The 17,352-nt window shown below is 33.9% G+C and overlaps 1 protein-coding gene across 1 annotated transcript in view; it reads left to right on the forward strand.

The window, feature by feature from the left end:
* LOC150108638 (glutaryl-CoA dehydrogenase, mitochondrial) overlaps positions 1–17,352 on the forward strand; it is a 74,472-nt gene that overhangs the window by 32,204 nt on the left and 24,916 nt on the right. The window contains exons 6-7 of the mRNA XM_090390904.1: positions 8,520–8,649; positions 15,117–15,333. Of these exons, the coding sequence (XP_090247030.1) occupies positions 8,520–8,649; positions 15,117–15,333 (347 nt within the window). The remainder of the gene's footprint in view (positions 1–8,519; positions 8,650–15,116; positions 15,334–17,352) is intronic.

The following is a 17,352-nucleotide window of genomic DNA, read 5'->3' on the forward strand; positions in this document are numbered from 1 at the left end:
CACATATTGCATTTATTGACTTTGAAAAAGCATTTGAAAAGAAACATTATTTAACATATTAAAAGAAAGACAAATACCAAGTAATATCCTAAAAGCTGTCACAAGTATATATGAAAATAATCAAATACAAATAAGATTAAATCATGAGCTATCATATATGAGGAGATAAACCAAGGGGTCTGACAGCGATGTCCCATCTCAGCAACTCTTTTTAACATCTACTTACATGAAATAATAATAAAATGGAATAAAAATTTACATCAAGGAATTAAACTTTCTCCTACAGTAAACTTAAACACTCTCCTCTTTGCTGAAACCAAATAATAATTACAAATTCTGAAGATAACTTACAGAAAGTTATTTTAGATCTAAATGAGATATCCAAAGATTATGGTATGATAATATCAACAGAAAAATCAAAAACTATGGCCTTTAAAGGACAAGATCCATCAAAAACTAAAATAGTAATAGATAACAAGATCTTAGAACAGGTGAATTCATTTAACTACCTAGGATATATGATCACATATGAAAAAGATATAAACATAAAAATTGCAAAATATTTAAAAATAAAAGGTGTAATTAACTATATTTAAACCAAACGTAGTGTTCAAAAAAACCAGACTAAAAGTATACAATACATTAGCCCTACTAGTCTTAATGTATGGAAGCGAAATCTGGACAAAAAAACAAAGATTAACAACAGCAGAAATGAAGTTTATGGGAAAAACTGCAAAGTATACCCTATTTGATCACAAAAGAAATGAAGAAATTATGAAAGAATTAAACCAAGAACCAGTAATAGAAAAAATTAAAAAATATATTGTTCTCCAACCTACAAGCTGGATGTTCAAATCCCATGGTGGGCATGGATGTTTGCAATTTTCTTTAGGCAGTAAATTAATTTCACTGTCCCATTGTTTCAAAAAGTTCTGTTTTTGGTCTCTAGAGTAGGGCTTCCAGACCAGGTAAAAAAATGAACAAGAAAAAAGCAAAAAAAGAAGATATATTAAAGAACCCTTAGCCCAGCCATGGTACTAATGCATTGTAGGTTTATAAACTTTCATGAGTGACAGTTGAATAAATATATAAAAAAAAAGTAAGAGCTTCAATGAAGACAATAAATAAATCTGAATCTGACTTCGAACAGGAAAAGTGGAAAAAAATCTGCTTCTTTCTTTAATAGCACAACTCCACATTCATACTTCTAGTTCTCTCACATCCACATGATACTGTTGTAACATCACTGTAAGACCATGCTGAACATGTCTACCTAGGGCAGTGGTGGCGAACCTTTTTATGTCCACATGCCAAAAATTTACAAATCAGTTGCTGACGTGCCTGACAAGTCAACAACTAATTAATATAATACTAATTAATTAACAATTAATACAAAATTAATTGCAGAATTTTATTGAGACAAGTTTAAAAATTAACATGGAATTTCATAAAAATCAACTCATAAATAGACATACACTTTGTCGTATACAAATCAATATCAACCTTTTATTAATTTATCAATGAGATTTTTGCTGTTGTACATTAGATGCCAAATACTTTATATCAGGTTCATATCTTGCCACTTTTAGTAATAAGTAATACATACGTGGAACTAGATTCATCAGTCATTCTATTTCTTAAACTGTCTTATAAAATTCATTTCGAAAAATAATGACTCGCAAGCATATGTAGAGGAGAAAATTGATAATATAGCCATCGCTAGTTTTTTTAAACAACAAAAGGTTTCAGGAATGGCATTCCAAGTTCTCAATATTTCCTCTTCTGCATTCTTTTTAATTGCACCCAATAATCGATTTTCCATTATGTCCAAGTCATTTCTCAAATCGACAAACTTTTGTTTCCGTATAGAACTAAATTGAAAATCGATTAGTTGCATTTCTATATCTTCCAAATTCAGTCACTCAAAAATCTCCAAATTGAGTTTATCTGTTGATGTTATGTCCAGATGCAAAATAAATTTTGATTGTCTCTGCAAATTGCCTGAACTGCATAAATCTTGAAAAAACGTTGATTTTCAACTGAATAACTGTAGAAAACTCTTTTGTCAATTTAACTTGATCTGTTTTTTCATGGAATTCTAGATCTGCAAAGAAGTTTTTTTGTATTTGGAAAATATCGGAAGGTATTGGAAATAACGTCACGATTAAAAATTGGTAATTTAGCTTCGAATGCTTTGATTAAATCAAACATGACAATAATAACTGTCTTGTTAACACCTTGCAGTTTAACATTTAATTCATTTAAATGTAAACACAAAATCAGGGCATTAAAATTTAATTAAAATCAAATTAGAAAGCCATTTGACATTCATAAATTGATTGTATTTTTCAATGATTTTCTCATTATGTAAAAAAAAAGTCTGACTTCATCTAAACACTCAACAAATCTTTCAAGAACTTTCCCACGACTTAACCATTGGACGTTGTACATAAGTAAACCATTGTACACAGAGTTTATCTCACAAAATTGGTCAATATAAAATTGACCAATTTTGTTACAATGCTCATAATATCTGCCAGTGGCTTGAAACTAGCCTTTGTGCATAAAACCTGCTGTTGTATAATACAATGAAAACCCAGAACTGAATGTCCAATACATTTGGCAAATAAATTGACGAACCCATTTTTCTCTCCAGTCATACTGCGAGCACCATCAGTAGTTACTGATACAATTTTGGAGGGATCTATATCTCTTTCAGCAAGTGCATTTACAACTACGTTGCAAATATCTGTTTCTTTTGATGTTATTCCCAACACAATAACGAATAAAAATTGCTAAATGAGCTGATCCAGTTATGTAAGTACTCTCATCAAGACAAAGAGAAATTAAACCAGATTTTTTCTGTTTTTTACTGATGAGTTATATTTTTAGCCATTTCTATGATTCTATCTTTCACTGTGTTTCTAGCCAAAGGCATATCTTTTATTCTTTGAATAATTTTTTCCTTGTTTTCAAAATCTTCAAAGAGAACTGGTGCACATTTTAACCATGCTTCTTTTATATATTCCCCATCACTAAAAGATTTCTCGTGTTTGGTAATTACACTTGAGGCAAAAAAACTAGCAGCAGCTATATTTGAACGACTGCCGATAAATTTCATTAGGGTTGTTGACTGGATATTCCTATTTTTAATTGCCCAAGCAATAAATTCTTTCTGTTCCTTGCTTTTCTCAAGAAGCGATTTATGTTTTGTCTCATAATGCCATTTTACTGATGACATTCTGAACATAAAATGCATATTGCTTTATTGTCTTTATTAATTATGCCATACTCTTCAGTCCACCAGCTTTGGAATTCTCTGCTGCTTGACTGTGATAATTTTTGTTTTTTATTTTCATCAGCCATGTTCAGTAGAACTGTAACAAAATAATTCACAATTTAAATCAAATGCATTTTTTATAGTTTCAAAAAAATCAACATTTTATTATATGCCTAAATTAAATTATCTTTATGATTCCCATTTATTTACAGTAGCAAAAACAAAACGGTGCACATATGCAACAATAATACACTTGCCGCTGCTTACTTCGAATGCGTGCCGCGAAATGCATAATGAACGCACGTGCGATTAGAAAAGGGAAAAGTCGGGGAATCCTAAGGATCAGTCGTTCTCAATTCTTTTTCTATAAGACTGTATTTTTATTTATTCTTACTGTATTAGAGGGCTCAGTCCCGACAAACTTACTCGTAAATACCGTTCCCATTTTTTTAAAGTTCATACATTAAACTAACATAAGTATTAATATTATATAAATTAAGTGGATATTAAATCTAACATTATTTCAGATCTGACTACAGTAACTATAGAATTTTCGTGGGAAATTTGACTAGCGAACTTACGGGAATACACTCACCGCCATACTACCAGTTGCTCTAGCTGCTAGGGCAACTCGTAGTATGGTGGCGAGTGTATTACCATAAGATCTCTGATCAAATTTTGCACGAAACGTCTATAGTTTCTGTAGTCGGCTTTGAGATAATGTTGGATTTAATATCCACTTAATTTATATAATTTTGTATCGCCGATGTGAAGCCTTTTGGCTATTTATTTTAGTAAATAAGTATTATTATTATTATTATTGTTCCGGGAAACTCCAAGGAGTCGACAGACTCATTGTGGGAGGCCCTAACATCATGTCTGGAATAACTATTCAGCATTCACACAGTATCTATCATATCTTGCCTTGAACTCATTCACGGTCGTAGCACCCACAACAGACTCTGGAAGCTTATTCCACTCATTCACCACTCCAAGTAAAAAACCTAGCTCTAACACCCTTGTCAACCACGCTCTTGCCCAGGTTCCATGCATGGCCCCTAGTCCACCACCAGTCATATTTTCAAAAATATCTTCTGGATCAATCCTATAAAAACCCTTCAGTAATTTGAATGTCTCAATCATATCACCCCTCCTTCGCCTATCGTCCAATTTCTGCAACCCACAAATCCTCAACCTATTTTCATAAGGTTCATTCTACAGACCTGCTATCATCTTGGTCACTCGTCTCTGGACCCTCTCCACTTCCTCCCCATCATGAAGAAACCCTGGTGCCCATAACTGGGCACAGAAGTCCAGATGGGGTCTTATCAAGGCTCGATACAAAGGAACAACAACTTGTTTGTCTCTGCATGTTAAAGTATTTTTCATAAGCCAAGTGATTTGGTGAGCTGTTTTAGTCACCTTTGCAATGTGCCCCCTAATTAATTATGGTATTAATAACTATTAATAATTAATTATGGCATAATCATAAAGCATATTAATACACTTAATGTATACAGTGTAGCATGTTGACAAATATAAAAGTATGCATTTAAATTAATTATCAATCACAGGACTAATGCTAGAATATTGTAGTTTCCTCAAGCAAACATCATACCAGAAGTTAAACAGATTAACTTCTGGTAAGTTTCATTGACATATCCCATTTTGATCACCAAAAATTTATAATATTATTCAGCATAAAATTGATTATTGTATTATTAAATTGATTTTAATGATGTTGGTTTAGAAAAAAAAAAAAAAAAGTAGTGAGAAAAATATTTATGCATTGTAACTCACCATAGAAGTCAGCAGAACAGGGGAAGCAGTAGAAGAATGTCGACTTGTAGGCAAATGCTTACTGTCGAATATAACTTGCCCTCGCGTATAACTGGCACCCCTGATTCCTCTTTACGAAAAAAGACATTAAAAGATTTTGCATATATATATCTCCCACACAAAAAACAACACGCCCTTCCCAACAGCCATTATATACTGTAGATGCAAGAAAAAAAAATAGTTTTATTGTATCCCTGAATAAGGTACAGAGGCTTTTTCAGTCTGCGTAATATATTTCTCGACAAATAGTGCAATTAGAGACAGCTGGAATAAAAACAGCGCTAACTAATGAATCATATGTACCTCTCTCACAGAAACTACGCTGTATAGGCAAACAAAACCATATGTTGCACCAGAAACACAGTATCTAACTAAAACTATTGTCCACTTTTTCAATTACACGAAATAAGTGTTTGTTTGATTGCATTTGAAATTCTCGATGTCATTCTGACAGAACACAAAGGCTAACTTCAAATAAAATTCTACCATGAATTGAAACATGCCATATAATGCTTGTATGAGTTCCCTTTCCAGTTCAAACGCAAGCAAGCAGCAATAAAAATCAACCAAGGGTTGACTTTGTGCGAGTTGAGCCCGCCAGTAATGAGAAGTTCTTTCGGAACGATAAACGACTCTCTGTCGTGAATGTCTAAGAAATATATAGTGAATGTTGTTATGACAGTTGCAGATGTTATGGAATTCGGTTGAAAAGAATTAGCATTTCAACTCAAAAATTGTCGGTTCCATTTGTCTTTGGGTCACGTGATCTTTTGTTAATACTGCACCGATCAAATTCATGTCTTCGTAACTGCTCTCTCCTGTAAAACAAAATTTAACATGTATATATTGTAACAATTAAAAAAAAAAAGTGGAATAATTTATAAGTGTATAAAAGGATATCATATGTAAATTGTTGATGTGCCAGTAAAATTCTCGGGTGTGCCACCTCTGGCACTCGTGCCATAGGTTCGCCACCACTGACCTAGGGGATTCCAGATATTCTCAATAGGATTAAGGTCAGGAGACCTGGCTGGCCAGTCCATACTATACCATATACCATAGTCTCTTCTTGAAGATATTGGTCCATGAGCTTTGCTCAATAAGGACGAACATTAACATGTTGTAGGATAAATGTCTCCCTTATCACATTCACATGTGGACAAATGTAATGTACAGGACCTTAGCAGAATCATGAATGCTGCAAGTCGCACCACTCATGGTTCTGCTAAGAAGCATATACAGGTTGGTGTATCCACCCAATGAGATGTCTCCCCAAACATCACACTACTTCCACTATAAATGTCCCTTTCACAGATATTAGAGGGATGTTCTTGGTTCTTTCCAGATCAGAGCATTGTATCGCTTTGTAGAAAAAATCGAGGCTCACCCCCATTGATCTTGGGGCCAGTTGATATGAATCCTGGCCCATTTCAAATGTTATCTCCTGTATCATGATGATTGGTAAACTTAGACTACTAGTCAAATCCAGCATATGCATACAGGGCCACTTTCATGAAGCTTTCAGTGCACAGTTGAAGCAGATACCAATGTTCCTGTAGCTGATGTAAGGTCAGATTGTAACTGATTCAGGATGGCATTCCTGTTTCGGTGAGCAAGCAATCAGAAATATTGGTCAGCCACTGTGGTTGTATCCCATGGCCTTCCTTCACTGTATCTCCAAGATATGGTTTGTTGACTGCTGGAATCTGTTCAACAGTCTGTGAACCACAGAATGACTCATATGCAACCCCATCTGGCTACCACCTTCTGACTTAGGCCATTTCTCTCTCTTTTTCTTTTATGTTGCTCCCACTCATGAAATGCAAGCCTATAGTACATTTTGTACCTGTGTAAGTCAAGGATTTTTTCCCTATTTTTATCAATTTTGTATATTTTTTTTGTATTTTTAATTTATTTTTATCCAGCTCAAAACTAAATAGTGATCACTTCCTATTTCAAATCCTCTGTATACTCATGTCCTGAACCAGTGGAAAAAACATTGCTGTCAACTATGACATAAGTCAACAAGACTTCTTATTTCTTGTATCTTCTCTTCATGTGAATTTGTGCACATTTTTAAGTTGGAACATGGTGTTAGTAGTACCTAATCCATATCCTGAACAGAAATCGAGAGGCATTTTACCGTTAGCTTTGTGCTTTTCTCCAAATTTACCCAAAACATTTCTATATGTCTGGTAATCATTTCTTACTCTGCTGTTTAGATCTTCAACAAGGACCAACTTTTTCATTGTGTCAGCTGCTTTCTCTAACTTCAAAAAATTCCTCCATTTCTTCCTTCTGTGGGACCACAGGCACAAATAAATCTCGTCCAGTTCCCCATTCTGATATTTGCCCAGATCACTCTACTTGATATTGCCTGCCCTTCAAGAATATTATTCTCATATTCAGCGTTGAATACTATAGCTACTTCTTCTTTTCTCTGATTGCGATAGTACCAATCTTGAACTCTGCTGATGTTGAGTTTGAGATGTATTCTGGGATTTTTTCTAGTAGCTGACTTTGCTGTTTTCCCTGGTTCCCTGAAGAAAACAAATTTTTCATTGGGGGTGGGGGGGGGGTTGTTTAACCAGGCAATACCCCAGCTGGCATGAAATTCTGTCATGTTATACCATCCTTCAAAAGGGATTAACTACGTAAGTCGAGAACTTAAAGTTTATTCATTGTTGTGATACAAGTGCTTTCGAAAATGCACATACCCTCTTGCTTGTGAAAAAATAACGTAATTTGTTCTTCATTGACAAGTAAGAGTTTCTAGAGTTTCTAGTGTGTGTGTGTGTGTGTGTGTGTGGTTTAAAAGTACCATATATATATATATATATATATTTTTTTTTTTTTTTTTTTTTTTTTTTTTTTTTCCTCTCCCTGAGTACATTATATAAGGGATGGGAATCATTTTGCTGGGTTATCCATCCTCAGTTTTATTTTATTTTTATTTCCATCCATGAAAAGTTGTAAACCTATAGTACATTAGTACCATGTGGGATTAAAGGTTAGATAATCTGGAAAATACTATAAAGACAGCATGGTGCTTTTCCAGGCTGCTTCAAGCCTGGATTAAACAACGATGATTTCTCACCAAGTGACAAATCATCCCCTACCCAATGACTTTCACAAACATCTGCTATTTTTCATTGAGATTTGAATCCACAACTTATTGGTTGAAAAGCAGAGCCGTTATCCATCTGTCAAACTAGGTCAACAAATGAATTTGAATCTGATCATGCATAAATTGTTTTTATTTCTTGTTTACCTCATATAAATTAAATAAATGCAAAAATAAATGCTTTATTGTTTCAGTATAACATTCTTTAAAGAGATGCAGATAAATAATGAACTTTTAAAGTGACAGTTGCATTGTGAGTTCCATTTTTGTCTGTAGCACGTGGAGAATTAATAGGATGTTTTGGATTAACTGAACCTAATCATGGAAGTGATCCATCTGGTATCGAAACCAGAGCTAAATATGATTCAAAGAATAAAATGTATATATTAAATGGAAGTAAATCATGGTAAGCAGATTATTTTTTTTGTGATAAAAAAAAAAACTCATTTAAATTTCAAAAACTTGATTAAGCTCTTAAAATAAACTGATTTTGTTCATCAGTCATCGATTCCTGATATATATGGTCAAGGGGTTCACAGGATGCTCTGATTTCGATGAAATGTTTGATATGATTTTTATTTTATTATTATCCATTTTGCACATAGCTTTTTCATATGCAATTCTTCATGCAAAATTTATCCTACATGTTCTTTTGAAATGCCTATAGTCTCAGCAATTTCTTGCACTTTGACTCACCGGTCATCCAATACCATATCGTGCACTTGATCAATGATTTCTGGTGGTGTTACACTTTTTGGACGTTCTTCATGTGGATCATCTTCAAGGCTGGTACAGCCACATTTAAACTCGGCAGCCCATTTCTTAATTGTCAAAAATGAAGGAGAAGAGTGCCCATAAACTTTTATGAACTTTGAATGAATTTCTTTTGGCGTTAAACCTTCTTTTACAAAGAATTTTATAACCGCATGGTACTCAATTTTATCCATTTCAAGGGATACAGACAACACTTTTGCTTCAGACAGCCGTATAAAACAAACTACTTGATAGAATGACTTGGAATTTCACATGGATGCTTATGACAGATGTACCAACTTGGAAAAAAAAAAAATCTTGCCAGTAGTATTGCCATCTATGGTCGAGGCCGAGAACTTTTCAGACCACCCTCATAAATTAGATAGTATTGGACCAAGCAGAGAGCCCTGCAACACACTGTTAGCCACATGCTTTTTCATAGATTCTGCTTCTCGGTATTACTACTCTTTGGTATTTTTCAGTCAGCTATCCTTGTATTAATATATCCAGCTTCATATCCCTTCCCATTTTTTTCCCATTCCAATTTGTGTAACTGAGTTCCTTGGTCAGGTTCTTTTGCAGAATCCAGCAGTATCATCTGGATTCACTTTATCCAACCTGACTGTTGCTCTTTTATAAAAAAGGTAAATAAATTACTAAGGCATAATCTACCATTCATAAAGCCATACTGTCCTCTGTAAAATATCATAGTCTTATCTGTCCATTCCTTGACTGTCTTTGACTAAAATGTTTCTAATATTTTTACCACTACTCCTTAGATACATACTGGTCTATCATTTGCTGCCACAGTCTTCAAACTTCCTTTATGCAACAGAAGTATTTTTCCTTCCTTCCACACTTCCAAGACTTTACAATTCTGAGACTTAAACAGTCTAGTCGGAGGCACTGCCAGTTGCTTCACAGTCAGCTTGCTACTGTCAGCACTCATGAAAGTTACCCTTTCATAGTCATCCTTCATATAGTGAAAGAACTGTGGAATTACCTTTGTCCTGCTTGACTAACTTCTTCTCATAATGTGATTTTTACATTCATGCTGTTATCTTTCTTGCTTGATACTAATCATGAGTTTGCTTATTACATTTCTCCTTTCATTCTTCTTCTTTTGCAGCTTCTGCTTAATGATACTATTCATCCATCTAACTCCAGCCCAATTTATCCTCATGACCTGGAGTATACATTTGATATTGCTTCTTTCAATATACCTCTTCATTATCACCTATGCACTGCTAACATTCCCTTGCATATTCTTATGCTATAGTACTGCTTCAAGCTGATTCCTAAGCTTGTCATAATCATCTACCCTGCAGTCTCACATGTGCCTTTTCTTAACTGAAATTCCTTGTTTTACAGCCTTCAAGTCAACACCACATGATCATTCTCTTCCTAGTTGGAGGCATTGTAGCCATCTTTGTTATAAAGTCTAATTCTATGATCCAGTCAAACATTCTCAAATCCAGACTCCCTTCCATCACATGCACCAAGTAAATTATCTCTTAACAGATGAATAAATTCAATTTCCTTCCCTTCATGTGATCTTTACTCTTTCTAATATGTCTCTCTAGTTGAAGTCCCCATAATAATTACTCAAACTGTACTTGCACTAATGTGCTGATGCATTTCTTCCACATTATCCCTTGCACATCCAGACCTATAGCACTAACATTGTATATTTTTGTCCTATTAGTTTCTATCTCACCCCAGATTGCTTCAAATGAACTGCCATCTGCATGCCTACCTTCCTGATCTCCTACTCATTTTGGCTGTAGTTCATCTGCTGTCATCAGTAATATCCCTTCTTCCTATCTTATATTCTTTCTTCTTCTTCCTGAAGATACTACAACCCCTCACATTCTATTCCTGTAACTATGTATCAAGCAAGGTCTCACTAATGCCTGATGTTGCACCAGCCAATATCACTCTCCTCCCTCTTGTTAGTGATACTTTTAGCATCAGTATATATAAACTCTAGCATCTCCTCTGGTCTTAACTACCTTTATACCTTGTATTGACCACCCCGTATTAATTTCTCATTGAGAGGCTAGATTCTGCATTTTTTGGTTATTCTCATGCTCACTTACCTCACGAGTGCCTGCATTCACTCTGATAGCTTTAGTTTTTCAGACTTTGCACTTCTGCACTCTCGGTGAACAATGCTTTCTCGAGACACTTAACTCCAAATCCATTTAAGTATAATACATCAGCATTGTTTGTCCTTGTGTTCATCAAATTCAGTCCATATGTCTACAAACTCCACAACATTTCTTTTGCACAAGCTTTGCATTGATTCATTTGTGATCATTGCCTTCCTCAGTTTGCCTCTATCTTAGCATGGTAGCAGATTTACAATATTTACATTTTGTTCTTCTTTACTTTTTTTTCCTCCAATAACTTTCATATCTCCTATCACGCAATATTTTTCACCTTTCAAGTCATTAGTGCCAGCCAAAACTATTAATTCTTTCACCTTACTTTGGTTACATCCCAACAACTTCACTATTAATTTTTTCACTAGGGATGCAAGATTTAGCCATCTACCGTTAAGTACTACTCTTATCATAGAATCACCATAAAAAGTTTTTTTTTTCTTTCTTGCTTAATATGGTCTTGTTTCTTACTTGCATCTCTTGTTTTCTCTCTCTCTCTCTCTCTCTCTTCTCAGCTTTACCATTCACCTGATTTTTCTGCACTCATTTTATTCTGTGCTTTGTCATGAGGACTCTATGTAAGTATGCTATTTCTTTCATAAGGTCCTCTTCATTCTCCTGACCTTCCATTATTGCACTTTCAACAATATCATCAATACTAACATTTGATGGACTGTCAGTATTCTCTACTTCACTAACGTGTTTTACTCTCTCCACTACTGGGAGATTCGTACATATTCTCTCAGCAGTCTTGCTTTCAATTCATAAATCTTTCAACTTGTGTGAAGAGTTCACCTCACACATACTGCACTTAGAACAATCTTACATGTTAAACTTCCCAAGTTAGCTGCCATTTACTGCAAATTGGCAGTGTTTTTGAAGTTTTGCTACGTTTATTACGATCTTCTTTAGTGTTTTATTATATAGTACTTATTGAGCCACAACTCCAACTTGGTTGGAATAACATTAGGTCATTAATGCAGCACTGGAGTGCACTCTACCTAAGAAATCCATCTCAAAATTGTGCTTCTTGACAGCTGAGTGGCTACAAACATTACTAGAATATGGTACTTTTCCTTATTGCATTTCTAAAAGTACATTAGTGAATTAAGCAGAAGTTCGCTACTGCTGAAAGTGTTGGTATACCCTAATGCAAATGGCAATTTAAAAAAGTCTCCTTTTGAGTATGGAATGAAGTCCATCCAAAATTGCTATTCTTATACTTGCATATCATTTATTACTTTTTTTATGAGTTGAATAACCACTTCGTATGAAGGAACTTGATTTCATCCCCTAAAGGAGACTTTTTATTATGATAATCCAACTTATAAAAAAAATCGGAGATAGCATTATTAAAATTCTGGATCGATTATGGATTATATAATGCAAGAAACAAGTTCACTAGAGACCAAACATGTTTTTTTTTTCCAAGCCTTTTCAGACTGCCAATAAGCAGGGTAATGGTTTTACATCAGATGTTAAATCTATTGCCAAAAAAACTTTCAACATTTATGCTGCAGGGGATGCTGAATCTACCAGCTGGTTACAATCTGCTTAGCTACTCGGACTGGCAAAAATGTTCTGGTTAAAGTTGTAATGGTGGTAAAAATTACTTGCTTATGATATATTAAATATGTGATGAACAACAGCTCTGGTACTAATGCATTATGCCCTTTGAGATACACACACCTTGTTAATTTTTGCTGTGTTTTGGCTGTAGCAACATATTGGTAATAATAGAGCAGTACATCTAAAAATTGTATATATCTGTTTCTGAACTTTGCTGCTCTAATACTATTGTGCCTTGCAATGAAATCATACTTAATTCAGTATAGTTTAATTGGAACTTTTCTTTATTTCAAATATAATGCAGGCTTTCTTAAACAAAATGAAAAAAGTAGATTTATGTTAATAAGTGCAGTTTTTATAATTTAAAATTGCAACACACACAAACAAACCAACAGTGCCGTTATTAGCAGTGATTAGTCATATCTTCATGCCTTTAGCTAGATGCTTAATAGTTGATATCCATCTTGTAAAACTGCATGGCATTTAGATTTTGGGAATTTTTTTTATTAACAAAAGAGAAAAGTATATTAGAAAGAATATTTACCTTGAAAAATGAAATCTAAACTACTTCATGTTAGTTAATAAAATATTTAAAAAGCAAGTCTTTATTTTGAGTGATGAAGATAACGAACTTTATTGCAAGAGTTCTGTTTATTTTATGCATATGCATATAAATCTGAGAACTTGCATATTTTGAATATATTTCATTTTGAAAAGTAGTTTAATATCCCCTCCCCCTCCTAAAAAAATAGAGGAACTTTCCTCTTAAATCATGTTTTATTGAAATCTCACTCAATGATATGCTTTCAAAATTGTTATTTTTGTGTATATTCTGAATGTGAGTTAATACAGCTTAGCTTTGTTAGCAGATGACAAGTATTCTTTGAAAATCAAGTAACTCAATTCATGCCTTCACAAATTTTAACTAATTTATATCAGCAACTTTTTTTAATTAGTTGTGATAACTAGCTAGCAGTTTTATTACATGTTATATGCATTAACATATGATGGTTTATGTTATGCATTTTTTTAAATAAAGTACAGCAATCTCTTGATTAGTGCATTTTTTTCTGTACCCAAATGCAATTAATGCTTCTTTAAAATTCATTTAGTGCACCTATATACGTCTTAAAAATGTTACAGATTTAAAATTTTTTTAAATTTTCTATCTATATACATATTTTTTTATTATGGCTAACTATTTTAAAGAAATCACTCACCAGGATAAAGTAATTTAGTTAGTGATTTAAAACATTTTACAAAGTTATTTTTTAATGGCATGCTACACTACGTTCCAAATTTGCTGCCAAAATTTATGCCATCTGCTGTTACATAGCATTTTGCTGATCATATCTCATGCCTCCTTTTGCAATTGTTTTCCTTACTTTTTTATTTTAAAGTATTTTCCCAACCTTTATTCATAAAAGAATCAGTGAGCAAAAAAAGTGGAAGTGTAAAAAAGATTCGAAAAGTAATCTCATTGGAAGAAAAACTTGAAATAAAGAAAAATTAACAAGGCGAGTCCAGAGCAAAGATAGGACAAGAACACAAAATGGGCGAATCAACTATAAGAGCAATTTTAAGCAAAGCTGCTATACAAAGAGAAAAGCAACGCTACTTCAAGTTCATGATGTATGCAGACCACTCAAAAGCAAAATATTATAATGATTGAATTAGAGAGACTTCTTTCTACATGGATTGAAAATTGTAACCAAAAACGGATTCAGCTAAGCACTGACCTTATTAAATCAAAAGTATTAAATCTCTTTGCAACCTTGAAAGAAAGGGTTATCAATGATGGGAAAATTCCACACTGGTGCTGGGTGGTTTGAGCATTTCAAAAAGAGAAATAGCTTACATAATGTTCGAATCACAGGTGAAGTTGCAAGTGCTGATATAGAGGTGGCCGTAAATTATCCAGAGATTTCTCTGATTATATTTTATTGTCTTTCGGCTTCAATAAATTTTCTTCAACAAGGCCCTGAGACACCTTAATTCTTTTATAAATAAAAAAAAATTAAGGGTCAAAAAAGAAATTTGTGGAACGAATTATACTTTTTTCCCATAGATTATTATATTTGATTGGTGCATTTTTGATTATTATGTCCACATTCGATTAAAGAATGCATTAGGCATATTAATCGAGTGATTGCTCTACTTATGAAGTTTTTAGGAATATTGTTATATATAGCAACCAGCTGGGTTAATTAATTGTATAATCAGCTAATAGGATCCATATACAACAGCATATATAGCTTAAAATGCAAAGAATTATGATATTATTATTTATTCATTAGTAGAGGATTAAAATGTTAGAAAGTTGCTTTTACTAAAATGGTATGCATATTAGGTTGTTTTAAAATGTTAACTAACATTATTCATATAGGATCTCAAATGCACCAGTAGCAGATGTATTTATAATATGGGCAAAATGTGATGATGATATCATTCGAGGTTTTATACTGGAAAAAGGTATGAAAGGCTTATCTGTGCAAAAGATAGAAGGAAAATTCTCTCTCCGTGTTTCTCCTACTGGCATAGTTCATATGGAAGATGTCCATGTTCCAGAAAGTTATCTGTTACCAAATGTTCAAGGATTAAAGGTCTGTGAAATTTTATAAATACATGTAAATGTTATAGCTGGAGGAAAAATTATTGTAAACTTTTTTTTTCTTCTTTTTTTCAGTTTTACCTTAGATATAAATGTATTGATGTTTTATGTATTCTACTACATATTCGCTGAACCATTGCTCTTCCTTTTGTTTCATTCCATCTACTTCCATTTCTAGAAGAGCCTTCATCACCCAGTGTTTCCATCATCATCATCATCATCAAATTCCTGCCATGTACCCTCAAGGGGTGTACAGGATATGACAGTACCACATGAAAAAATTACATCATTACTAACTTCCTATCTACAATTTTCCTCCAAATCAGTCTGTTGCTTGTCAAGACTCCAACATTATCAGATCTTATATTTCTATCGTCTAAGGCACTTTGTACCGTATCAATCCACCTATATTTTGGTCTTCCTCTGGGTCGTTTTCCTGCCAACCTGGCAGAGAACACTTGTTTTACTAATCTTTCCTCTCCCATTCTATTTAAGTGACCATACCACCTGAGATTAGCTCTGCTAACACATTCCTGGATGCTGACAATGTCAAGTTCTTTCCTAATATCCTCATTTTTAATATGATATTGCCATTGATGCCATCTGTTCACGCCTCTACTCTTTCTCAGGACTCTCATATCTGCAGTCTCTAGTCTTTGGTCAAGTGTTTTACTTCTGACCCAGCTCTCAGATCCATAAGTTAAAACTGGTTTGAACACTGCCTTGTATACAGCTAATTTAGTGTTCCGACTAATTTCTCTCTTATTCCATATGAATTTATTCAATTGACTTCCCACCATACCAGCTTTGCTGATTCTGTTGTCTATTTCTATATTTAATTTACCATCTTCAGTAAAAATCGTGCCTAAGTAGCTGAAATGTTTTACTTGTTCCACAGGTTCTCCATTCACACAGTTGACATTTTCAGTGATTCTGCCTATTTTCATTGTCTTTGTCTTTATATTGCTGACCTTCATACCATATCTATTACAACAGCTATTCGATTTAGTCAGAGAATCTTGCAGACTTGTAGCGGATTTATTTAGAAGTATAACATCATCCGCATAAAGCAAAGAGCTGACATTAACATCTCCAATTTTGATATCAGGTCTAAGTGCTTCCAAAGGATCACAAGTCTAGCTCTTCAAAAATAACATATTATTTAATTCTCTTTTCATCCTTTAGCTACATACAGCATTATTTCATGGGAACTGTGGAAAAAAAGAAAAGAAATGGGGATATTAACACTCTTTATAACTTATTAACTTCATATTGATTAACAGAAGGTTCAGCAGTCACTTAATAGTCTTATCGATATGTTATAAACATTTTCTTTCCAAAATTTCATTTTGAATGGCTTTGAAGTGAATACACTGGAGAAAGTGTTGCTGGATGGAAGTACAGTATGTGTGATGTGTGCAAGAGATCAGAAGCAGGAGATGAAGCTGAAAATCAGGAGAGTGGTATTGAAGAGACGAAGTTCTTGGCTGTAAAAACAGTAGTAATGTGAGAGATGAAGAGGGAAGGCAAAAAGAACATGGAAATAGGATGATCCTGGTTCGACAAGTAGACATGGCATAGGGACAGAGTGGATGTTGAAAGTGGCAGTGAATGCACGCGTGAAGATGGAGTATATTGTGATATAGATGGGGGAAGTTGAGACTGAGCAGATATACGATAAAGGTGATTGGGCAGGTGTGGTGAGAAATTACAACCAACAAGTGTCTTGGATAGGACTGGTTATAGACTTAAAAACGAATTACTGTGTTTGCTTACAAATGCTCGAAGTATCAGAAATAAGGGGGAGAGAGAGAGAGAGATGAAATGGTTTCACTGATTGAATGTATTTGCCCCAAAATCATTGGAATAATTGAGACATGGTTGAATGAAGATGATATTCTAATGGAAATAGAAATGGATGGATACAGTATTTTTTGTGAGGATAGAAAGGAGACACAAAGGGAAGGGGAGGAGTACTGCTGATGATAGCAGGGGAATTATGTCCACATAG

This window comes from Typopeltis vanoorti, chromosome 3 (genome assembly GCF_054136105.1).
Source record: "Typopeltis vanoorti isolate ZY-2024b chromosome 3, IOZ_Tvanoo_1.0, whole genome shotgun sequence".
Lineage (NCBI taxonomy): Eukaryota > Metazoa > Arthropoda > Arachnida > Uropygi > Thelyphonidae > Typopeltis > Typopeltis vanoorti.